This window comes from Mixophyes fleayi, chromosome 5 (assembly GCF_038048845.1).
Source record: "Mixophyes fleayi isolate aMixFle1 chromosome 5, aMixFle1.hap1, whole genome shotgun sequence".
Lineage (NCBI taxonomy): Eukaryota > Metazoa > Chordata > Amphibia > Anura > Limnodynastidae > Mixophyes > Mixophyes fleayi.
Window position 1 is genome coordinate 208,784,954 of NC_134406.1, and position 26,080 is coordinate 208,811,033.

Here is a 26,080-nt window from a genome sequence, read left to right on the forward strand (position 1 = left end):
GGTCTGGCCACTTCTAGTCGGTGAGGGTCTGGTGGCATTAAAACGCTCTTCATCACTCGATAGTCCCATTCGGTGAACTTGTGGGGCCTAATGCTTTGCGACTGACCTGTTGTTGGTACTAGATGTGTTAACTTCTCAATAACAGCACTTTAAGTTTACCAGGGCAGAAATTTTACAAACTCACTTGTTGACCCATTCTACTACTAATGTTTGACTATGAACATTACATGGCTGTATGCACCTATTAGCATTAGAAGTGGCTGAAATGGCCAACATCACTAATTATAAGGGGTGTCCACATACTTTTGGCGATGTAGTATATATTACCTGAGATCTATTTGATTTCACAATCTAAGAGCTGCAAAATAAGAATGACAATATGAAATAAACCCTGCAGTAAAATAGAATGATATTAGAGGTCATCTTGTAGGTTTAAGAATATATAAAAGAAGAAGCCTACAGGCCGTGTACTTTAATACAGGTATTAAAATATGACTGTATTAATACAACATGTAATGGCAATGGAGGTAATGGTAACTTAACCCTCTATAGTGGAAGTACTCACTGACAGCAGTTTAGAAGGTAGGTCACAGGTTAAAATTACACTGTTGATTGACATTAATATGTAATAACATAGTGCCTGTTCCAATAGGAGAAAACAATGGTTTGTTCTATTATAATAGGACTCTGTTGGGCTAGAAGAGCCAGGTGGCAAGTAAAAACAGCCGGTTGGAGCAACTGGGAAAATAGGCGATGGGGAGAACACTTACCCTTTGTCTACAAATTGTGTTAGGATAATCATTTGCAAGAGGAGGTAGAGAAATTACTGTTGAGCATTGCAGGTGAACTCTTAAGTGCAGCCAAAATAAAATGCGCAGTTATGATAAACAATATGAAAAGTCATTCGATCTGCAATTTTTCCTTATAGTAATACTTTCAAAAGCTTGACTAGATATCATTATTTCTAATGTTTATTTTATTGTTATTTTAAATTCTTGCTAAATGTTTTAACATTTTGATAAAAGCAAATATTAGTATCTGGTGTACTTACACGAGTTGAATGACCAATAAAGAAAACAGCCTGCTTCCCCCCAACACCAAAGTAGGAGATATCACTGTTCAGACTGCGTGCAACAGGTAGAGGACGGACATAGCTTGTATCTTCACTAAAAGAAAAAAAAGGACATATTTTCACACATTATCGATAAACTAGAAATAACTTACAAAAATATAAATTAGACTGTGTGTTAGTTTACACATCAAATTAGGTAGGATATATATGAATTATATACTAGCCCACTGAACTCCAAGATCACAATCTTTTTAGTTGGTATACCTTGGATTCTCTTTAATTTTGTATTAATTAAAATTATACCCAAGGTGCTAATCTACTGTCTTTGCACTATACTTTGGAGATATGGAAATTTAAAAAGTTTGCTTTAAAAGAAAAAGAAAATAAGAAAGCAAAAACATTAATATCTAACCTGTAGCCTTCAGGTTTTCTTGTAAACTTTGACAAACGATATACTGCCCAATTTTTAAGTTGCACTGAACTCATTCCTTTTCCATTATCTATAACTGCGACAGCCGGTTTTCCTTGTGTTTCATCAAAAAGCTTTATTTTATTCAAATAAAAGTGGAGAGATTTAGAAACAAAATATATATAAAAAATACAAATGCTGTATATGGGTAACAAAACAATAAAAGCTTCTTACCAGTCTTATCTGTATATTGCGAATGCCAGAATTTTGTGCAGTTGCTGAAAGTGAATTATCTACTAACTCTGCAAGAGCAAAAGCTGTCAACACAATAGAAGAAAGCCATTTGGCAGTATGTTAGTGAGCATGATAAGTTGAGTGACATCTCAATAGAACAAAACAAAGCATTAAAAGAAGCAAATGTAAAAACACAAATTTATATATATAAAAATTGTATTATTATTTCTGAATTCAAGTCAAACTACCAATCATAAATTTACAAACAAACAAACACGGTGTGAGTAATTTGTCAGCATTTAATCTTAAAATTCATCAAGATGTACAGAAAAATGTGCAACAATAAAATTATGAATTAGTCACTTTAAGCTTGATATGTATGCAATGTATACCTTACAATATAAAAGTAATGCACCAGGTTCTACAAATAGAAAGAAGTGCTTGTTTCAATACATTAGATCAAAAGGTTTATGCAATCTTAAGAACTACCAATGGGTGCTCACCAGCTACTGCACGGAGTGCCACTTGTCACGGGTAGATAGTACAATCAAGAACTAAGCATAGCATTACTTTATGCAATTAAGGGGTCATACACTCATTATTTAGATCCATGTCGAGTAGAGCAAGAAGCATTTTTTTTAGGCTTATAAAAATGTATTATATAGTGTTTCACAATTCAATATTCATACCTCCCAGTGTCTGCACTTACTAGTTATTGGGAAGGTGAGCTAGTTTACAGGTATTTGTTGCATGAAGCTGCTCACTGGGCTGGTTCTTGTTAAATCAATTTTTACATGTTTGAGAATCTGCACCTAAATATTGTCAACTGTATATGGTCATTACATCAAATTATGCCAGATGGACCTTTAAGTGACACGCTATTTTACAGGATATTTAAGAGGTATATACCAAAAATACCAATTATTTCCCAATCAACAAAGAGTGATTAAGAGTTAATTTGTTAGTCAATATACATTGCAAATTCAAAATCGTTCCAAAACATATACCATCACTTCATTAAAATTATAACGTTAACAGGCTCTTGCATTAATTTTTCGGCTGCACCACTCCATTCAGAGAACATCTATATTTTAAAATAAGAAATGTCTAAACCAAAGCAATTTCTTTTATTATTCCTATTTGATAAAATCTTTGTAGACATTCTAATCAGGAAAATGAACTACACATACTACATTGAACAGAAAGGTTCTAACTAAGAGAAACTATAGAACGGAGTATTGTTCCACATAATCAATAGTTTATAGTGATGTTTCATGTCATAAGTCATTTTATACTTGATTACTGAATCATAATAATGCATGCAATGTTCGAGAGGAAGCTTCTGGCCTATCTATTCCTGAGTAGACTGTGATTCACACCCAGGTTAGAAGAACCAGGGCTGATGGAGCAGTTTAAAAGGCCACAGTAAAAAGAAAAAACAGTCCAATTTCAGGAGACTGTGCAATCAAAGTCAAAAGGTCTGGATATAGACATCAACCTGTCTGATTTGAAGAGGCTTTAAAAGGTCAAATATACATATAATATCAATAAATTTGCATGAAAAGTCTTAAGACTCTCCTTTAACATGAAAACCTATATAGTCAGAAAATAGAGTGCAAGGCCAAAGTAGAGTCCATCCAGTCCCCAAATATTTTCATACTTCAAAAGGGCATTTTCTGCTAGTACAGACTAAATGTTTGTGCCCCACCATAGCAATGACTAGGTTAAACCAGTTACAGATATGGGGAACAGCGTTAGCCATCCACAATCTGGCTATACTGACCTTGTCCAGCATAAACACATTAATAATACATTGACTCATCACACTATTTACAATATCCTCCAATTTCAAGCCAAAGAGACAGGTGCCCGGAGAATTCTACATAAATGTACTCCCAGTTTTATTGATAAATTAATTACACTGGTCCATAAATGCTTAATTTTAGTGTATTGCCATAAGAGGTGCCAGAAGGAGCCACAAGAGTCTCAACACTAATACACAAGTATTCTGTTCTGGTCTAAACGTAGCCAGTGTATAGGGAGTATGGTATTCTCTATGTAATATATAAATCTGAGTTTTGGGATTTGTGAAGCATTACTCCTCTAGTCCTCATCCTGAAAAGGTAAGAGATCCACCTGCCACTTCTCCCATAACAGTGCTACAGTATCAGTGGCAAATTCATTGATAAATAAGAGTATGTTAGAGAGGTTAGTTTCAAGTTATCTAGAGACTGAAGCAGGGTTTTCATAGGGGCTTAAAGGAAATGACTCCCTGCTCTAATAGCACTCAATTTTATTTTTGCTCTACTTCCGCCCTACACCAAGGAGGAATGAAACTGATCATATTTTCAAAAGAGATGAGGAAGAAAGACTGGCGCCCATTGTAGAACATAAGGAAGTTAGGCTGTATTATCCTTATTTTTATATCATTTTTTGTTTAACCCAAGTGTGAACTATAGATTTAAAAAAAAATCAATTTGGGGCTAAATATTCAGGAATATGTAGTCACTCATGTCATTAGAAATCCAGAAACCTAAAGTACTTAAAGTGGGAGGTCCACTTAAGGGGAAACAGGCTATGGGAGGGGCGCCTAAATCTGAAAATACTTGACTTATCCAAGTTCATTTTTTATCTGAATAGGTAACAAAAAGCATTGACTAGTCGAAGAAGTTTGCCCATGGAGTCATGTGCGTCATATAAAAGGAGCAACATATCATCTGCATAAAAGGCTACCTTGTCCTCCCTATGAGTGGTATTAATGTCTCGAATTGCAGAATTGTTATGAATTAAACAAGGGAGAGGTGCAATGGACAATGTGAATAGGGCAGGAGAAAGAGGGCACCCCTGTTGTGTGCTTCTACCCAATTTAAATGAACGGGACACATAACTTAGATTAAAGGAGTATGGTCCAACATTATACACAGAGCCCATTCCAAATCTTTTCATTAGCTCCCATAGATATAGCCACTTCTTGGAAATTAGAGGCTGCCATTTGTATGAGAGTAATTTCACTAAAATCTTTTTAATAAGTGGAGAGGCGAGAAATAGGCCTACTGGAGTCTAGGCACAAGACTTCTGCAGGATTACAATCAGTGCCTCAGCCATGGAGACAGACAACCTGATAGATTTGAAGAGTGTTGAAGGTGTCAAATAAGTTAGTGACATAAAACGCTCTGTGTTTATACAGTTCCATAGGGAGACCGTCCACACCATACCATTAGGGAAGGTCATTATGCCATTGTATACATCTTCTTGTGTGAAAGAAGAATCCAAAAATAGTCTGTCAGCAGATAATAAAGGGGAGGGCGGGTAAAAGATGACATATAAGTACGGGAGAGATCCATTTCATCATAATGTGCTTGTGAGGTATATACCCCTTTATAGAATTCATGAAAGACCTCAGCTATGGCAGGTATTAAGTAGCATATAACTCCCATTGTCTATAATCACTGGGACAGTAGTACTGGCACTATGTGCGCCAGATAGGCCAGAAAACTCCCAGCCCTATCCGCTTCCATATAACCGCCAAGGTACCAGCAACTACAGTGGTTCAGCACTCCCACCGCCTGTTGAGATCTTTGTCCAATACATTATTGAAGTTGTTGATACAAATGATGGGGGAGTTGGGAAAAGCACTATAAATTCACTACAGCGTTTCAAGACCTCGGTACTATATGGGGGCAGTATATATACAGGTAACAATAATAGTGGGGTAGAATTAATGTTAGCCTTCAGAAACAAAAATCTCCCCTGGGAGTCAATTTGGACATTTTCCAGTACAAAAGGGGAGGCGTTTATGAACTAGAACAGATATACCTGTGGAACTGGATGTGTTGTGAGTAGTATGATACGCCCGGTCAATCCACAGCATTTTAAGAGAGAGAACCTTGCCTACAAATCTGTTTCCAGAAAACATACCAACATACAATATCAGAATCATAATGCTTAACAAACCTGAACACCAAAGAGCGCTTTATTTTACTGCTCAACCCCTTAACATTCCACAAAACAACACAAAGATCTGTGGTTACATAGCGTGCAGGTACCATAAAATGTGATGCACTAATGTGACTGGATCACTGATAAATAACTTTTGGTATAATTGTATTCAAGGAAATAGAGCAGGGCGCTTATTTATATAATTGCACATGCACTTATTTTTGATACTGTGTATATTTTGAGTAAGGAAATCGTTATTTCTGAGACCAGGGTAGAAAAATTTTTTTTTCCTATTTTAACCTTTCTAAAGGAAATGCCTTATTTCTAATGTACATATCTGATACAATGAGCCTTTGTGGATGGGGGTCTTCTGTGTATTGGGATGTGTTTTGTATGGAAGTGTCATTATTTGGGGTTTGTAAGGTTGCTAGTGGAAACCTCCAATTAGGCAGTTGAGGAGGGAGTCTGATAGCAGGAATTGCTAAGTTTTGTGATGAAGTATCAAATGCCTGCTCTGGGGTCATTATTGTGTGGTCTCTTGTCAGAGTGCTCAAACCTTTCTGAACCTTGTAAACCGCATGTGATACAGGACACCACATCGTCTTTAGAATTTCATAAATAAGTGTAAATATTGTTGGCTTTGCAATGCATGCAAATCCATGTTTGTGTAAACACATTGCTTCCGGATTCCAAAAATAGCTTGCGTCCAAACTGTATAAAAGGCACTGGCTTGTATTGAAAAGTTGTTCTTCTGATTTCATCTGACCTGATCACCTGGTACCTTTAACCAGTATGAGAGCAAATAAACATCTTGCTTTAAAGACCTGCTTGTAAACATCTTCAATATTGCTGTATTTCTGTGACCTGCAAATTAGACCCTAAATGTTATCCGTTCCCAGCTGTTTCCAAGGTTGGACCCAGCTTTTCTGGTACCACCGCTCTGCCTGCTACCCTACAGCCCTGGTCAGTGTGATAGGCCAGGGGGGATCCATCCACAGCAACCCTGATCTATAGGAAGAGGTTAGGAGTACCATCCCAGGTACACCAGTAGCAGGGTACACTTGCAGCGTCAGTTACCCAGAAGAACCCCGGTTCTGGATGCCGGACAAGAGTCCAGTGGTGGCAACATTTGTAAGCTCCTCCTACTGCAGCAAGAGGGCACATTTGGGATAACAAAAGGGAACAGTGGCAAAGTAAGCCCACCCAGTTTCCAGCAGCAACAGACAGGGTGGCATAGGCGGTCCATCCTGTCACAACCAACATACAGGAAAAAAAAATTAAACATCCAAACCTGGATCCTAAATATTTCACAAAAACACCTTCCCAAAAAGACTCTCAAGGGGCCAGTGTTAATTTAAAACACAACCAAAAACAAAACAAAAAAAACAAAGGAGGGGGGGTATGTAGCAGACAGCACACACACAAACTGGTAGAAACAGAGAACATCATGTATATGAGAAATACAGTGAGAGAAAATATTAAAGTATGAAACAGGAGCATACGAAACCACTAACGTCCATATGTAAAGAAAGCAGAGGTGAAACTTCCATATACAAGATAGTTGACAATACACAATCTCGGAGAGGATCAGTGAGAAGCGTTACAACCCTGTCAGACAACAGCAGCCTATGGAGAATCAAAAAAGTAAGTGGTGCCATCCACCACTCATAGTCGGGCCAGAAAGAGCATGGACCCCCATCTCCTCCCCTCAGCTCTGCTCCCTCTCTCTTTGGAGGGCTTCTCCCACCTTGGCCATCTCCTCAACCTATCCCTCTTCTCTGGGATCTTCCCTCCTCCTTTAAATAGGCTAGTGTCTGCCATACTCACGAAACCATCCCTTGACCCTAACTCTTTCTCTAATTACCGCCCTATTTTGCTCCTTCCTTTTTTCTCCAAACTTCTCGAACAGGTTGTCTACAACTGTCTCACCACCTTTCTCTCTTCTCACTCACTCTTTGACCAACTCCAATACGGTTTATGCCCCATCCACTCCACCGAAACTGCCCTTCTCTTTGCTAAATCTAAAAGACACTTCTCCCTTCTTATCCTTCTTGACTCTTCTGCTGCTTTCGATACCGTTGACCACACATTCCTTTTGCAAACTCTCATATTAATAAGCCTTCTCCTGTTTTTCCTCTTACCTTACCAACCGCTCCTTCTCAGTCTCTACACCATTGTTCTTTATCTATGGGAGACATCCCACGCCTCCTTCTCCTATCCGAGGCTGCTCCTTCACAAGTCCCGGCTGCCGACTCTCTCATCCATGACTTTTCTCAAATCTGGACTCAGACTAAAGCAGCACTTTCTACTTCTGTGCAACGTCATAAGAGAGAGGCTGACCGTCGTAGGAGAAATTTTCCTGTTTTGAAGGTGGTAGATCGTGTTTGGTTGGCTACTCGCAACCTCCGACTTCGAGTTCCATCTATGAAATTGGCTCCTAAGTTTATAGGTCCTTTTGCTATATCACAAGTCATCAATCCTGTTTCCTACAAGCTTTCATTACCCCCCTCCCTCATATTCCATAACGCCTTCCAGATTTCCTTGCTGAAGCCTCTAATCCTCAACGAATTCTTCAAGGAACCTGTTTCTCCTCCACCTGTCAAGACCTCTCTAGGTGATGAATTCGAGGATGAGAGGATTTTGAAGAGACGTTTCTTCCAGCGCAAACCCCAGTATCTGGTACATTGGAAAGGCTACAGCCCTGAGGAGAGATCCTGGGTTTCGGAGGTCGATCTTCATGCTCCTCCTCTCCTTACTAAATTCCTGAAGAGAACTAATCCTTCTCCGAGAGGCAGGAGGGGAGGGGGTACTGTCAGACGCCGTTCCCGCTGATCCCCTGTCAGACGGGGAACGGACGTCTGACCTCCCGCTTGCTGCCCCGGAGTTCTTCCGGGTTTCTCTATCCTGTCGGGCGCAATCACCCTTTCCTCTGTCCCGTTGCTAAGCAACGGGACGCCGCTGCCTCTGCCAATTGCCGCTTCCTGTGGCCACCAATCAGGTCCTCCTGACCATTATTTAAACCTGACTCTGGCGCCATTAGGATGCCAAAGTAACAGGTCTACTAGCCTGTGTTACTGGTTCCTTTGCTCCTGGTTTCCTGTTGTGACCCCGGCTTGGCGACTATCCCACTATCTGAGTGACCCACATTGTACTTCGACCCCGGCTTGGCGACTCCTCCTTTGGATTTCCCTTAGTACCGTATATTCCCGATTGGTGTGAACCGGGATGGTCTGACCCTTCTACACTACACCGGCAACTGGCTAATAGGACCGCGACCTGCGTACCCTATGCAGCGAAGTTCAAACCTCCTTGCGGGGGTCCCTGGCGAACACCAGCGGTACGTTAGACTCCGCACCTACTAGTTCAGTAGTGCCAATACCGGTTAGTGTTTTGTTCTGTCACATTCCTCAAACGGCCTACGGCCTGACATGTAATCTCTCACTTTGACTACTGTAACCTCCTTCTCTCTGGTCTACCCGATTCTCACCTTGACCCTTTTATCCTCAGTGCTACTGCCCCCCTCATTTTTCTCTCCCAGCACTCTATCTCTGCTGTCCCTCTGCACCAGTACCTATATTGGTTACCTGTGGCCTAAAGAATTAAATTTAAACTCCTCACACTCACCTTCAAAGCTCTCAATCAATTCTCCCCTCCTACATCTCCCACCTCATCTCTACCTACACTGCTTGTTGCCCCTCCTCCGCTCTTCCAGTGACCGCCGCCTCACTATCTCACCGATTTCCTCCTTTCGCGCCCATCTACAGGACTTTGCCTGGGCTGCTCCCAGCTGTGGAACAATCTTTCACGTTCCATCAGGTTACCCTCTACTCTCAAAGACTTCAAGCATGACCTGAAGACTTATGGGAATTCTTGCCCATATTGAATGGTGGCCACAGAAAGCATTAGGAGAAAGAGGTGAAAGGCAACACACTGATAGCTGTCAAGGCCTCAGGAGACGCTATGTAAGGTGGGAACCGAGACCCTGGTGGTGGATTGTACAAGCAATACATTAAGTGCATTGATATGCTCCGAGAGAGACAGGATGGAACTATAGATTCAATATCAGTTAGTTCTATATAGTCCCATATGCACCAGTAGACTGACGCTGGTGAGTCTGAGTGTTGTTGCACTCAGTGAAGGCTGCAGGCTGGCACCGTCTAAAGAGCACTGCCCAGTCAGTGAACTTGGCAGAGAGGTGGGCACATTCACCAGTAATCCTGAAGGCAGGATGGCGCTTGGGACCTCCACAGATGGGAAGGAGACCCACGGATCCTAGGCCTGATGATCAGCCAGCTGATAGGGCAGCACAGCAGTCTTCTTACGACTCCTCTTGCAGGGTGACAGCAAGTAACCAGTGCTGGCCACAGAAAACACTCATAGTGACAGCAAATACTATCTAGGCAAAAAGCCCATCTGCCCAGATTCAAATCGAAAAACATTTTGAGATACTCTTGGATTTTAATATGGTCAACAGTATACACAATTTCTGCACTCTTTTTAAACACTCAGCTATGTACAAATTGCGTTTGGACATGAATCAGGCCCCAGTTGTCTATACACAAAAAGGAAAAGAGAAAAATAAAGTCACAGTTGGGTGAAGAAAGTTGCAACAATAGTTGGATTTACTTTAAAACTGTGCAGGTTAAACACTCTCTGTTCTTTTAAATATACACTGATCAGCCACAACATTAAATCCAGCTGCCGAATATTGTGTAGGCCTTCCCCCTGGTGCCAATCAGAACAGCTCTGCCCCATCCGAGGCATGGACTCCACTAGACCTCTGACAGTGTACTGTGGTATCTGGAACCAAGACATTAGTAATAGATCCTTCAAGTACTGTAGGTTGCAAGGTGGGTCCTCCATGGCTCGGACTTGTTTTTCCAGAATACCCCACAGATGCTCGGACTGAGATTTGGGGAATTTGGAGGCAACACCTTGAAATCTTTGGCATGTTCCTCAAACCATTCCTAAACAATTTTTGCAGTGTGGCAGTGCACATTATGCTGCTGAAAAAGGCCACTGCCGTCAGGAAATACTGTTGCCATGAATGGGTGTACTTGGTCTGCAACAATGTATAAGTAGTAAGTACATGTCAAAGTAACATCCACATCAATGCTAGGACCCAAGGTTTCCTGCTTCTAACACATCAACTTCAAGAACTGACTGTTCACTTGCTGCCTAATATATCCCACCCCTTGACAGGTGCCAATGTAATGAGGTAATCAATGTTATTGACTTCAGTGGTCTTAATGTTGTGGCTAATTAGTGTTTAGTAAATTAATGTTGGGCAGCTAACCCCCTACAAATTAAAAAGTAGATTTAGGGGTATATTTACTAAACTGCAGGTTTGAAAAAGTGGAGATGTTGCCTACAGCAACCAATTAGATTCTAGCTGTCATTTTGTAGAATGTACTAAATAAATGCTAACTAGAATGTGATTGGTTGCTATAGGCAACATTACTAAACTGTGGGTTTGAAAATGTGGAAATGTTGCCTATAGCAACCAATCACATTCTAGTTATCATTTATTTAGTACATTCTACAAAATGACAGCTAGAATCTGATTGGTTAGAATCAAACCCACAGTTTAGTAAATATACAACTTAACATCTGTTTTATGCTCCTTGCGCAACTATTTTATGCAGGTATTCTTTGCAAGCAATTGATAAATTGAATAATTTTGAAAATGGATTTTAAATAAACAGTGATCTACAAATTACTCTATCAGAAATGATAGTCATTTCACTTTATGTCAAACAATTGTTAACCTAAAAAAAGAAGTTGAATGTATGAAAATTGTTTCCAATAGTGATGCTTTGATGTATGTGATACAGCATACTGCTCAGACTACAGCACTGGGCTGCAAGTCAACGGTATTCTGCTCCTTAATGGTTTGCCCATGCCCAATGATCTCCCACAGATGAATCACTAAAGCCCAATCCACACAGGGGTAGCACTGTACCCCTTTCTCTGTGCCCTTCTAATGAACAGATCACTGTTGGGTAGCTAGGCTCCTACGCCACAACTTTCAATTTCTTCTCTACCTCTTCCATGGTCCCTCTTATTTCTAACTTTGAATTTTTTTGTGTGCTTCTGGTGGATGTCTTAGTCACCTTTAATATTGGCGGTTGATAATGCTTAAACCTTACAGTAGCAACATACACATTTGCCATCAACAGCTACAATTGCTATTTCACTCCCTTATGTATCAGGTATTTCCCAAACCTCCTATATTAGGAGCTTATTTGGACAGGGGTTTACCTTCTGTTTCATGTCATTGTATGTAATTTGTTTGTTTAATGATTTCAATGTACAGCACTGGGTAACATGTCAGTTCTTTCAAAATAAAATAATTTTTTTGAGGCTAACACTTGGTGTATGTATCCAATATACAGCTTGCGATTGGGGTGGATATCATTGTGTAATTATCTGATAATATGAGGTAAAGTCTAAACCTTAAAATAAATGTACACAATATATGGATTGCAATAGGCGTTCTCTGTACAATATATGAATTCCAATGGGTGTTATTTCTGTGCAATGTATGGCTAACAAATGTTACTGTACAATATAATGGAAACCATGTGTACAGATGAGACTTTTTATGACGCAACCCCGCATCCCCAAATTGCAGAAGAGTCGTCAGATAGGTCCATAATAATATTTCCCTGTTCACTGGGTGTAGCAGTTACATGAGCAACAGACAAATGGTCCTCCAACTGTAGGTCTGTAATACATGGTTGGTAATGACGGTTAGCATTATCAATTGGGTTACCACTGGTCAGTGTATGGCCAGCAATTGGGGATTTCTTGTGCACAATCCAAACCTAGGAACATAGCTACCAAACATAAGCATGCAAGTTGGATATATAGGCTAGGAATAGGTTGACTCAACCTCTAATTTGTACAGATGGCAACACTTGGGAGTTATGAGGGTGTTGTGTAGGAGCAGAGTCATTTGAGGTGAACGGATGATGAGCTATGCATATTATACTGGTCATCAGATTGTGGGGTTGTGGGGTTGTGCAAAGTACATTGGCTACAAAATGATTGAGTTCTGCCTAGTATATCAATCACCAAATGGTGAGGGCTCTGCCTGGTATACCAGTCAACAGATATAATTTTTCATTAGTTTCACTGGGTGTGTAGCCGAGTGCTGCAGTAACGTCTTCACCATGCTGCGCAAGTGCCCAGTCCGTCAGTGACCCGAAACAGCAACATGGGGTGGGATATCAAGGACATTCCTCCTCTGCTTTTATATGAGGAATGAAGCACTGGTGGAAGAAGAACGAATTACAGGGGTGCATGGTTTCCAAGCGAGAGCTTGTGGGACAGACGTGAATTACATGTGAGGGTGATTGGGAATTAATAATTGTAGAGAAATGAAGGTCAGAATTTGTCTAAAGTAGACCTTATAACACGAGTACACGTATCGCCTAAGAAATTCCATGCTGCTTTGACCATTTCCTTTTTATGCTATAGGCCATTTTATCTCACTCACTGCAACATTGGGGGCATCCAGTAGAGCAGGAGTGATCAGAAAAGGGTACTGTTAATCTATTCAAAAAGTGCACCAGTGATGCAGTTTAATAAAAAAAAAAAATCTAATTCATAGTAGACCCCAACTATAAGCCTATCCTATTTATATGTTATTGATACAGAACCTATTGTTGAGAAAACCATGCACTCCATGTACTGTTTCATAAATGGCTTAGACATTAGTTAAATAAGCTATTGGTGAGGGGAGAAGTTCATTTGACACAGAGCTAATTCAATGTATTGACAGCAGACAGCTTGAAGACGTCCCATGATGTTTAACAGTAGCACACTAAGCATGTTATTTCCAGCAGCCGTTTACTCTCTCATTAATACTCATAGGTATCCAAAAGACAGCTATGCACATTCAGGCATGTAAATAGGTGAATACAAACCAAGCTATCTATATTAATAAGTGTTACAGCCATAACAGTACATGTAAATACGTGTTGTCCACTCAGAGATCCGATGACAAGATTTCTTTAAAAAAAAAAGAAAAAGGAACAAGAAACTCCTCACTTCAGCCTTGTGACACTCAGAAAGGCATTTTGAAAGTTGATTGATTTAAGACGATCCATCTCAGCAAAAGAGAATACGTTTGGATTTATGCTGCCTATCACCAACATTAGAGCCAATGAGTTAATGTCCCAAAAATATGATTCCCGTTGCAAATTAATCCTGTTTGACTAACTAGGACATGAAATCTCTAGTATTTTGTCTATCCCTGACTAACAGTCCACCATTTATGCTATTTGAGCATTTGAGAACAACCAATTATGTTTTGGGATCATTGGAGTTGTGTATGTCAATTGTAGAGGGAGAGCTAATTCATTGGTTGATTCTTACCCTTACTAAAGCTAAAGTGCATCCTATAAAAGAGTCAGTTTACATATATTTCTATTTCCAACAAATATCTTAGCAGAGTTACTGATAAAATCCAATATTAAGTTCACATTTATTGTTCCTTTGCCTTTTGATAACCTTTTGTACATGTGACAGATTTCATCAAATATTTAAATGGCTATTTCACACACAAAAAAAAAAAGGTAATTTGATTAAACTAATGCTACCTTATATTTACAATTTTTTTCATAAACCGTGACGGTCATAATGTAGACCAGAGGCAGAACGAGCTAGTTGTGGGCCCAGGTGCAAAGTTTTGCCCCACACACGCAAAAACAAGTTTCTTTTTGTTTACTTCAAATTTCAAGTATAAGAAATACACATATATAACATATGCCCCGTTCCATACCACAATGTGCACCCCCTGCCTCCATTCCTTTACTTATTGTCGTCGAGAGCCCCAATGCCGTTCACCAGCCACACCAGTGAACGGCCTCTGATGTGTTACATTACATTTTTATAGTCTACAAGCTTCAGGAAAGTGCCAGCAACAGCATTAAGTAACACATCATTTATGAACAAAAGGTAGTCTTTGCTTCTTCAGGCCAAACCATACCATCAGATGGTTTCCTCATGTAGATAGAGCACCAGAAATTTTGCAGCAACGTTAAACTATGGCTAGCCTCTTTTAATAACTCCTTAATGAATCCTTATCCCTATGTATAAACTGATAAACCCCTCCCCCAGCTCGCTATTTTATGTACATGTTATCCAGCTTTCCAATTCATGGGTGCCCTAGGAGGTGAGCCAGCCCATTTAATACACAGAGGTTGCAGGACTAAGAAGCTATCCAATGTGGGCAACCCCTTTAGTACTGCTGTGGAAATTCTGGATATTCATTAAGCATACTATTCTTAAGGCCAATATGACTTTATAAATGGGACCTATTCTTCCACCCTCTATGGCAGATATATAAAGTGTTCTAATAGTAATTTTAAAGCACATCTTTCTTAACAGTTGTTTAGGCCATTTGTCATTTCCAATTCACATGGTCAAATATATTTTTTCAGATACCAAAGTACAAAAAAAAAAATAAAAAAAAAAAATTCTACACTTTCATATCTGGCGTATAATGAAGTCCTCAAATACCGTCAAGACCGGATTTTTTTTGACTGATGCACCAACATCAGTAAAACCTATATGGTGTTGGCGAGTTAAGATACACGTGAAATTTGCTAGCCAATTTCACATGATTTTTATCATGATCGAGCCCATGTTACTTTTATTTACGCAGCTATGTCCAACTGAGGGCATTTGCCAACATCTAAAACATTATTAAACAAATATGCAGTCAACATAATCAAGAACTTTTCTAGACTGGGAAAAGTGCCCTGTTAAGATAAATATACCTCTAGAGAAATGTATGCACTCATCTATGTTTTATTGTATTAATACCATCTCTTCTTTGTAATTGTTTCTGAAACAAATGTTATTCAAAGTTGCACAACATCAAAGCTGCACTATGTGTTGGTTTCATTTGCTCTTAGTGGATTGTACCTATGAAAGGAACCCAAGAACAACAAATAACAGTTAACACTGCAACCTCTCTTTTAAAAGTTAAGATGATATATATTTAAACAGAATGTGTTCATTCTTGTTTTAATTGGTATTTTATAAGAGCTGTGAGGTTACTGGGGTTACCAGCATAATTGTGTTTCTCACTCTAGGCAATGACATTTATAGTGGGTGTAAAATACCTGTGTACCCTTTATTACTGCAGAATATAAAAAAAAAAAATACTTACGCAATGGATTTTGTCCTTCACTAGCATAATACTCATACATTCCACTTTTCACCAATGTATCATAATGAGGTAAAAAACTGATTCTCTCTTTTGTTGCAGAAAGTAGCAGTTGGTCAATTGAATTAAGAAGGTAAAGGGTGATGCCATCTTTAATAATCCCATCTATAAAGAAAGATAAAAATATAATGTAATATTGGTGTTGTCACTATATAACAAGATATGTAATACATCATCTCGTGAAAATACAGAAACAATATGAACTTAAAATTTAAACAGAAAAAAAGCATTTGATGGCAGGCAAGAAACATTTTAGAACCATCAATAGGCTGCACACCCCCTCCCCCTCCCCCCGTTTTGTCAATCCACAATAATTTTAAACCCTATTTGAGAGTTAGCCCTTTTTTTCAGATTTAGTACAGTCTTGTCTACATGTTTAAGTTCACCTACTACATTAGCTGCTACCGTGTGTGTGTGTGTGTGTGTGTGTGTGGTATTCCACCAATCCACTACCCCTTCACATAAAATTAATGCCACAGTTTTAGTGTTTGTTGTCCTGTTTTTATAAGTATTCTCTCTCTCAATGCCTTGTTAAAACACTTTATATATCCAAAAACTTCAATCAACCCCACCCCCCTTTCCTTTCTCTGTTCCAAACTTACCATGTTTAGATTCTTTAAGCTTTCCTGTTAAGTTTTATAATTGAGTATATGCGCCATCTTATGTGCTGTTTGCACAATCTAAATTATATACTTAAGGTATGGTCTCCAGATCTGAGCATGGTATTCCAGGTGGGAGCTGCATACCCCATTACTTTGTTACAATGTTTCCCTACCTTTAAGTGTCCTGAAATACTGACTAAGATTCCTTTCATGTTCAGTAGCTTATATTATAGTGTCATTAACACTACATTTAGTCTTTTTGAAGCTCAAGTGCATAATTTTGTATTGTTTTTATATTAACCTATAGTACTTCAATTTTGACCCTCCCAATAGGCTACTTAGACCAATCACTTAGGTTGTTTCCTTTCACAACCTTCTGTGGGTCTATCCTACTGCATATCTTTATCTGCAAAAAGGCAGACTTTACCTTCAATACTAAAAGTAATCTCACCAGTAAAGATACTGAAGAGCAATTGTCCATGTACCTGCGGTACACCATTGGTAACTTTTCCCTCCTATGAATGAACTCACTTACTACAACTCTAAGCAGTCTATCTTTCAACCAATATCTTATCCATTCAATCCAGTGCAAAGCTTATTAATTCATTTTGAAGTCTTCAATGTAAGATTGTGTCATTGCTAAATTCTAGATATGCTACATCCACAATGATGATATTAGATTTGTTTGGCATAACCTAAACAAAGTAAAACCATGTTTCTTGGGATCTTGCAAATTGCCGAGTTTGATATTTTCTACAATTCTTTCAACTTTTTGTTAATATTCCCACTAACAGTTGCACTGGTCTGTAGTTACTAGCCACTTTTTAACTTCCACTTTTGTGCATTTGCTATTTTCCAGTCCTTTGAAACTACTCCTGTTAAGAGCATCTGTAAACTGTGTTACAAACAGCCTTTTAAAATCTTAGTATCCTTGAATATATTCCATCTGGTCTTTTGCGTTGTCCAACAGTGTTAGAAAACAAACAGAGAATTTTGAGGAGGATTTTGTAACAACACTGGCTACACGAAACTATGGCGACACCCATTTGAAACAGGACAGTAACCTCTTTCAATGATGTGCTCCCCTAGTAGGTATTGTCTAAAAATTGCTTTTTTGCAATTTCAATATAAAAAAAAACAAACAACAACATTTTGTATCTGTCGTGAGAGGAGATATAAGCAGACTAATGGTATTTTCTGAAAATTTAAAGTCTTCTGAAGAGAAATAAACGTCTCCATGCACAAGTAATGGATAATAACGTTCAAATGTGACCAGCCCAAAATAGGCTCAGCACAGGGGTGAGAAGAGCCTCAGAGGTGAAGTGGTTAAAGCAGCATCATGCAGATGATTACCTATCATTCAGCATTAGAAAACAATTTAATAAGTGCTACATCTGTATTTGGATCACTGAAGTCAATATGCTTATGGAATTCAAAGAGGGAAAATAGACATTTACTATTTTACACCAAATAGGCATTGTGAAGAGAGCTCCAAAAAATTCACCAGAATACAAGACTTACTTATCCAAACACCAACTCTAAATCTTGGAGCACCACATGACATAAAGGGTATCGGACCCCATCCATGTACAGCGCTGCGGAATTAGTGGCGCTATATAAATAGAGGATGATGGTGATGATCCATTTATCCCCCTTTCTCTTTACTTATTCTCAAACCCACATCGATCTTTCCCACCTCCAAGCTACCTTCTTATATTCTTGTAAAAATAATCTACAAGCCAAATACAACATATTAATTATATGACATGTAAGCTATATAGTAATAAACATGACCATGTATAAAAGTATTTGGATTATGATTTCCCTTCATATTGGCTATGTGTTCGATTTGCAGCAATATTCTTAAGATATTCTGAATTTCTTCAACAGCATGTTTTAGCCAAAATTGTGTACCGCACATATAGCATCTGACATCAGCTTATTTTAACAATATTTTTTCATACTTAATGCAACATTATTTTTGTTTCAACTACAAACAGGTATTAGGCTTATTAACTTTAGCTTTTAACATTCTAGTGCAAGTTAAACAAGGAAAGCAAGTGCCTGCATTTATGTGCAAAACGCAATGTTGGTTAATGTGTTGCAATGTGTCAAATGATAGAAAATTATGACAAAACTAAATCAGCCAAGATAAAAGATAATGATGATAAGTCACGGACACTACATATAGGTGCAAATAAGCACAATAGTAGAATAGAAAGTTTCCTTTCATGGTCTAACTTGCTCTAAGACCAATGATGTTTAACATGCGGTCTGCAAGGCCAATTGTTTGCATTTGCGCGAAGCAGGACAGATACAGGGAGAAAGGTCACAAAAATACTACAGTAGTATTTATTTCCCAGCTTCCCCTGTATCTGTCCCGCATGTAACGGGTTTCACTGTGGCTGCGAGGTCAATCGGACAGTGAATGAGAATTAATGAGCCTCACTCTGATTTGCTGCTAGATTGTCCCTGTATGCCTGCAGCATTTAGTCCTGTGACAGAGTTCAAGGGATCTGTTTATCGAAGAGAAAAGCCCTAAATCTGTTGAAAACCGGAGTTTTCGCAGATTATACAGCTTCTGTAGATTTATCAGAGCCCCCAGCCGATGATGACCATCTATTGTGGCAGGCTTCCCCTGGAGGTCTCTGCGAAGGCTTTTTAAAATGGACACCAAGTCCCAACTCTGTTCTCCTATCGCTATCTCAGGATTATGACAGCAGGAGGTGATAGCTGAATTAATGCTTACTACTGCAAGCCAGTATATATTTATTGATAAATAGCAACGAGGAAGATTTTGCATATTGCCGCCATCTGAAAATTACACCCCTAAATTTTGCTCTCTGTAAGTATAGAAAAGTAATTTGCAGGACAATGTGTAGCTACAGCTGGTAAAGAAGGGGCAAGAGAAGCAAGCGTAGTACAGGTGAGAAGGCCAGGGTTTGTGTTACTACAGAGGTGAGAGAGGGGGTGGAACGTGTTAAAGGGGAGGGGCATGACTCACTCCCATGTGACAAGACCACACCCATGACTATGCACCATCACAAAGTGGCACACACTTCTGTCCCATAGGGACAATTTTACTTTATTACATTTTACATTTTATATGTTAAAGAAAGTTAAGTTTTATTGTTCCCCATTCCAATGAGTACTACCCCTGAAAGCGGCCCCCAGACCCTGTTCTAGATAACAATAAATCGGCAGTCAGATTTTTATCTATGGTATAGAACAAATTTGGACCTAAACCCTTTGTTGGTAAATAACCCTTCTTTAGTTACAAACAGTAACATTCTCTTAACTATACATATAAACACTTACTAAAGTTTGTGACGGTCACAGTCTTCCTATTTGTTGTTGCGATAATAAACTCTTCACATGTGCTTATGCCAAAAGCCTAACAAGAAATAAAATGAAAAGTTTATAGTACATGATGAATAAGGAGATCTTGTTTCTCTTGAAAATTCCTCAGCTTTACAGATACATCACTGGCCTCTGTGATATTGTCAGTCATAAAAAAAAAAGTAAAAAATTAGTTAACATAATACACAGAAATCTTTTCCAAATGTGCACATAAACAGATATGAATAAAATACATGTCTAATGTTTGCATTCAGACATAAACCTGTTCCAAGACAGCTTTGGACTACTCACTGTTATTTTATAATCCTTTATGGACAAAGCATTAAAAAAAAAAAAAAAAAAAAAAAAGGGACACCTAAAGGTAACTATAACATTATAAATACACAAGAAGATTAGTCAAGGGGGTCTCTACATTAGATAAACCCATGTGTAGCTCCCTTGCTTCCCTACTCTTATTTTATCAGCTCTTCTGGTACCCAATATATGGAAGTTGAAAAGAACTCAAACTTCATGGCAGCTTTAACGCAAAGATAATTTGACACAGGATTGAATGCATAGATGCTGCATTCTTCAGGTCAAAGCTTTGATTTTTTTTTTTACCCTAATGCGCAAGTCCACTAGCACTGAAAACTTGAGTCCAAATGTCATATCTGGGAGAGAGGGTGTATCTTGGTGTGGACAACCACAGTGACTACATGCCTGCGCAATATTATAAACTGCACAATTAACATAATTTTAACCAAAATATAATCGTAATCATTTCTAACTAAATATAATTACTATAATTGGAAAACACAGAATATAGGACAGCAGCACAAAGTGTTTCAGACAATATACATGCAACCTGGGTTACATGGCCACCCAGGTAACTGCAATTTTAAAAACTTGTGGAAATCACTAGAATGACAGAAAATGCTTTAACACTTTCCAACAAAAACATAATATATGAAAGATTATTGATTACAAGCACACATAGTGCCAATGCTAACTTTGGGAGCACCCTAGGTGGCCCCCTTCCACCTCTGGTGTTGCACCCCCATCCTTTCAGCTTTTTACCTTAGCAGAAGAATGGCATCTTCTGCTCCTCCTGGGTGTGAGAGCTCAGCTGTGATTTCATAACTAAGTACCACACCCCCATACCATCAGGCATATGGAGGATCAGCAGCTAGCAGCTTCACAGGTAAAAAGCTGCCAGTTGCTTCTCCTCCATGCCAGCACTGTGTGTGGAGAACTACCAAGTCTGCAAAATCCCTGAATGAATGAAGTTATGTCTCCTAACCACTGGCATCCTCTAGGCAACCACCTAGAATCACATAATGGTAGCACCTGTCCCAAATCTAACCAAGACCCAAGCTCTTACCAATAGAACTATCAAAAGAACTGAAAATGCTCACAAAAGTCGAATGATGCATCTTTCTTCTTATTACACTACCTTACACTACATCACTACACAGACATTCGCACGGAGTCTGGGATTATTTTCAGTCACACTGGATACATGTATTTAGCAATGGAATTCTTCTTTTGTCATGTTTTGTAAACAGCAATGTGTCACCACTCCTATGTCATGTCTCTACCTCAATATTATTATCCCCTGACCTCACTACGTCAGAGGAAATAGCTATAGCCAGCCTTATCCTACCAGACAAATGTTCTGACGAAACTCCTCGAAACCACCTCGCACTTGCAGACTCTTCTCGCACGCCGACTCCTCTAAGCGGCGGTCAAACATGAAGACAGTAAGGGGGTGGCTGCTGTCTCCATTCTGTCCCTCCATACCCTCATGGGTCGCCGCCATGTCCAGTACCCGCACGGCCAGACAGCAGCACACGAGTACCCGGATACTGCTGAGCTGCCCAGATGAACCGACACAAGAAAGCGCTATTCAAGCTCCCCGCACCAGGTTCACGCATGGGCCCGTGACGTCATATCCGCCCCAGCCTCCAGTGTGTGCTCATACGGGGACTAGAAACTGAAACCGAACTACAGCTACACACAAATACCTCCCAAATGCAGCTCTTCCATTATCTATCTGTGGGAATAACTCTGCTCATATTTTCTCCGAAAACGTCCCTTTTTTGGGGGTGGGGGCTTATCTTTAGGTCTGCATTCATTTATTAGATAGCTCTGAAAGTGTCTATCTAACCACTGAATTTGTATTTGCATCACCCTGCATAGTTGGCACCTGTCCCTTATTTCGTCAGTCTCAAGTTTGGAAATATGCCAGTTTAAAATATTTAACCTTATTATATTGTATCACTTCATAAATTACAGGTTTAAGTTGATCTGTTTTGTGTTTACACTTGATATGTTGTAACATTTTCACTGTTTATATATAAATACGTATTATTACTATGTAACACTGAATAACAGATACATGCGTTCTCAACTCTATACCATAAGTGCAAGTTTTCATGATAACCTGGTAAATTAGATAAAGCAATGGAAGTGAAGCTATTGATCACCTCAGCGTGAGAACAATTTAAGAGTAAAGGTATGAACTCGGTTAATCATTAAAAAATAAAAAGGAGAATTTAAGGAAAGTAGATGCATATAAAGCATTCAGAAAACTTGGCTATTGTTAAGCTTAAATCACACCTCTCCCCATTTCTTGACTAGTCATGTCCTATCATGACTATTACCTTTCTCACCATTGGAAATATTCAGAGGTATTCACACACCCTAAAATATTTTCAATATCCTAAAGAAAAATATAAATAACTAGATAGATTTTTTTTTAAATACATTTTTGTTTTTCAAAGCACTGAGCAGTATAACATAGTAGTCTTACATTGAACAAGATTGTAGAAACTTAAGGCTATGTAATTACCACTGTAACGAACACCCCAGCCTGTCTCAGATACAGCAAGCTGAAGAGCTGGTTACGACTGGTGTTACTTTAGTTAATTAACAATGAATACACCTTTTCTGCCACCACAAAGGATTTATTATGGTGTCCTTGCATTCACCAGAACCACTTATTAATGTTTCATACTTAAATCACACACACATGTAGCATGAGCCTCCCTGGGCTTCGTAAATTGACAAAGAATCACAGAGAACACATTAGATTAAATTTATTTAATCTGAAAAATGTATCCAAGGCTTATTTACAAAAATTAATAGCAAAGACATAAAATATGTTTCACAAATGAGTTTCAGAAAATATAATAGGAAATAAAAACCAGAGTCCCTACTTACACGTTCAGGAATGGGCATGTGAGGAGTACACATTGAGAAGAATGACACATTTCAGTCGTTATAGACCCCCTCAAAGAAATGAACATTGTACTACTGATACAAGGGATTTTTAAACCATTTCTTGTTGGCTCTGCCCCACCCACCTTAAGAATTTTATTTTCACTTGAGACCTGGCATTTCACAAGACCTGAGTTCTCACCTCTGCTTGCTTGGCCTGGCTAAGTCTAACTCCTCTGCATACACAAACTACTCATAGATTTTATCTGTCTATGTGCCTGGCTACTTTCACAAGACCATTGACACTCGCCTAGGTCAGACTCAGGTCAGTTAACAAAATACACTTTAAAAGGTTACATAAAATATTCACAGTGTTATACATAAATCCAACAGAAAATAACAATCAGTCATTAGATATACTACATTTCGTCACAACCACTATTCAGACATTTGTTTGGGAAACAAATATAAATATACACTCATTGGCCACTTCAATATGTACATTATGTAAACATTTTTAGTATAGTGTAGGACCCTTCATTTGCCCCCACAACAGCCTGAAATGTTTGTGACATAGATTTATCAGTAGAGATTTTGGTCCATGTTGACATGATAGCATCACACAGTTACTGCAGATTTTCCGGCTGCATATTCCACCACTTGCCAAAAGGGCTCTTTTGAACTGAGATCTGATTACTGTGGAGGCCACTAGAGTATGTTTGTGATGACGTGTGCTTTTTGACATGGTTTTTTATCCTGCTAGACCATTAGAAAATGGGCAGACTATTTCCATATAGGGATGTACATAGTCAACGACACTACTTAGGCAGGCTGTGGCATTAAAATGATGCTCAATTGGCATTAAAGGGCCTAATATATGCCAAGAAAACATTCCAATTGACACAAGGCAGGATGGATCCATGAATTCAGGTTGTTTATGCCAAATTTTGACCCTACCATCTGCATGTCGCAGAAATCGAGATTCTTCATACCAAGCAACGTTTTTCCAGACTTCAATTCTCCAGATTTGGTGAGCCTGTGCCTACTTGTAGCTTCAGTTTCCTGATCTGGTGTGGTGTTCTGCTGCTGTAGTCTAAGCTTTTATGTGCTGTGTGTTTAGAGATGCTCTTCTACATACGACTCTTGTATTGCATGGTTATTTGTGTTACTGTCACCTCTCTGTCAGTGTGAACCAGTCCTGCACATTCCCCTCTGACCTCTCTGAATAAAAGGCATAAAGGCATTGTTGTCCACAGAACTGCCGCTCACTGGATGTTTTTTGTTTTACACATGTTCTATGTAATCTCTAGAGACTGTTGTGCATGAAAATCCCAGGATATAGGCCGTTTCTAAGATACTCAAACCACCCTGTCTGACACTGGCAATCATTCCACAGTCAGAGTCACTTACATCACATTTCTTCTCCATCCTGGGGAAGCCTTTGGTCCCATTTTGCCGGATCAATATACCATTGTCACGGGCACTAGGAGTCTTTACCCAGGGATCACCAGGTGATAGGCTTACCAGAGCAGTATAGGTGGTAATATGGTACTCTGGTAGCAGGGTGATCACGGAACAGGAAATAGCAGATGATGAGATGCTCAGGAAAGTCTATGACTAGCAGCACTGGCAATATGGAGGTAGTAATACACGAGGAACTGTATGGACAAAGGACACGTGAAGGTAGTCAGTGGTCTGCGGTAGCAAGTTGTACCACTGCTATAGTGAGGAGGAATGTCCAACAGAAACAAGGAGGTGATGAGAGTCAGCGGTCTGCGGATAGCAAGTTGTACCGCTGTCTGAGTGAAGGAATGGAATCCAAGTGGAGGTATCCGGGGAGTCAGTGGTCTGCGTTAGCAAGTTGTACCACTGCTATGTGAGAGGATACTGGAACAGGTGAAACTGTAAACAGGGGTCAGTGGTCTGCCACTAGCAAGTTGTACCACTGAATATATATGTGAGGAGGTGCACGGGGAGAGACTGCAACACAATATATACACGGGCACCTTGACTTTGATCCACAGTAATATGCACAATATAAATGTAGAAATGACTGAACAACACTGCCAATATAGAAAGTCTCTTGAAGTAATCCAGCATGAGATAACACAGTCAATGATGGCAATAGACTCAGCGGATAGTACACTCCAGAGGAGAACCAACACAGTCCAGCAAGGTATGCAATACACAGCACAGTCAATGGGAAGTATGCATACCGTGGTTCAGGAGAAGGCAGTCAGACAGGAGTGCAGAGATACCTGAACGGCAGGAGGCCGGCAGGATGCAAAGTCCCTGGATGGGTGAAGCGGTGGTCTAGCAGGTGCAGCGCACAGGTAGGTAGACCAGCAGGGAACACAGGAAGGCGTGGAGAGCGGATCAGCAGTAGATGGATGAGTAGCGCTGAGAAGTAACAGCAGCGGGTCTCTGCGGGAACACGGAGGTAGCCAATAGCAACCAGCAAGTGCAGTAACGATGGGACACCGGAACAGAGTTGAACTGGAACAGTTGATCACGGAGAGTAGCGGGTAGCAATAGTGGCAGCAGACTCAAGGAAACACGGGAGAGTTGACAAGGACTGAAGACTGAAGCGCACAGAGGCAGCGGATAGGAATCAGCTAGCAGTCACGATGATGAAACACAGACGAGTTGCAGGTTGAAGACTGTAGTGCACGGAGGCAGCGGATAGGAATCAGCCAAACAGTCACGATGATGAAACACAGACGAGTTGCAGGTTGAAGCCTGTAGTGCACGGAGGCAGCGGATAGGAATCAGCTGGCAGTCACAATCATGAACAGGTGAGTGGATGTGAATGAAAGACTGTAGTGCACGGAGGCAGCGGATAGGCATCAGCTAACAGTCCCAATGATACATGGTAGAGTTGAAGTGGTTAGAAGACTGTAGTGCACGGAGGCAGCGGATAGGAATCAGCTCACAGTCACGATGATACAGTAGATGGTAAAAGTGGTATGAGAACCACAGTAGTAGAAGTGGTTTGGAAACCACAGAGGTAGAAGTGGTTTGGAAAC

General features: G+C 39.6%; 1 protein-coding gene across 2 annotated transcripts in view; it reads right to left on the reverse strand.

Annotated features, from left to right (window-relative positions):
* SMCHD1 (structural maintenance of chromosomes flexible hinge domain containing 1) overlaps nucleotides 1–21,802 on the reverse strand; it is a 185,915-nt gene extending 164,113 nt beyond the window's left edge. The window contains exons 1-6 of one of the 2 annotated variants that reach the window (XM_075213372.1): nucleotides 21,499–21,802; nucleotides 19,815–19,890; nucleotides 15,838–15,999; nucleotides 1,716–1,798; nucleotides 1,485–1,615; nucleotides 1,052–1,166 (exon numbers count right to left, since the gene is read on the reverse strand). In XM_075213372.1, coding sequence (XP_075069473.1) covers nucleotides 1,052–1,166; nucleotides 1,485–1,615; nucleotides 1,716–1,798; nucleotides 15,838–15,999; nucleotides 19,815–19,890; nucleotides 21,499–21,654 — 723 coding nt within the window. In that variant the 5' untranslated portion in view covers nucleotides 21,655–21,802. Of the gene's footprint in view, nucleotides 1–1,051; nucleotides 1,167–1,484; nucleotides 1,616–1,715; nucleotides 1,799–15,837; nucleotides 16,000–19,814; nucleotides 19,891–21,498 lie in introns of those variants that run through there. The other variant, XM_075213373.1, reaches the window with a different exon arrangement.
* Between the last annotated feature and the right edge of the window lie 4,278 nt (nucleotides 21,803–26,080).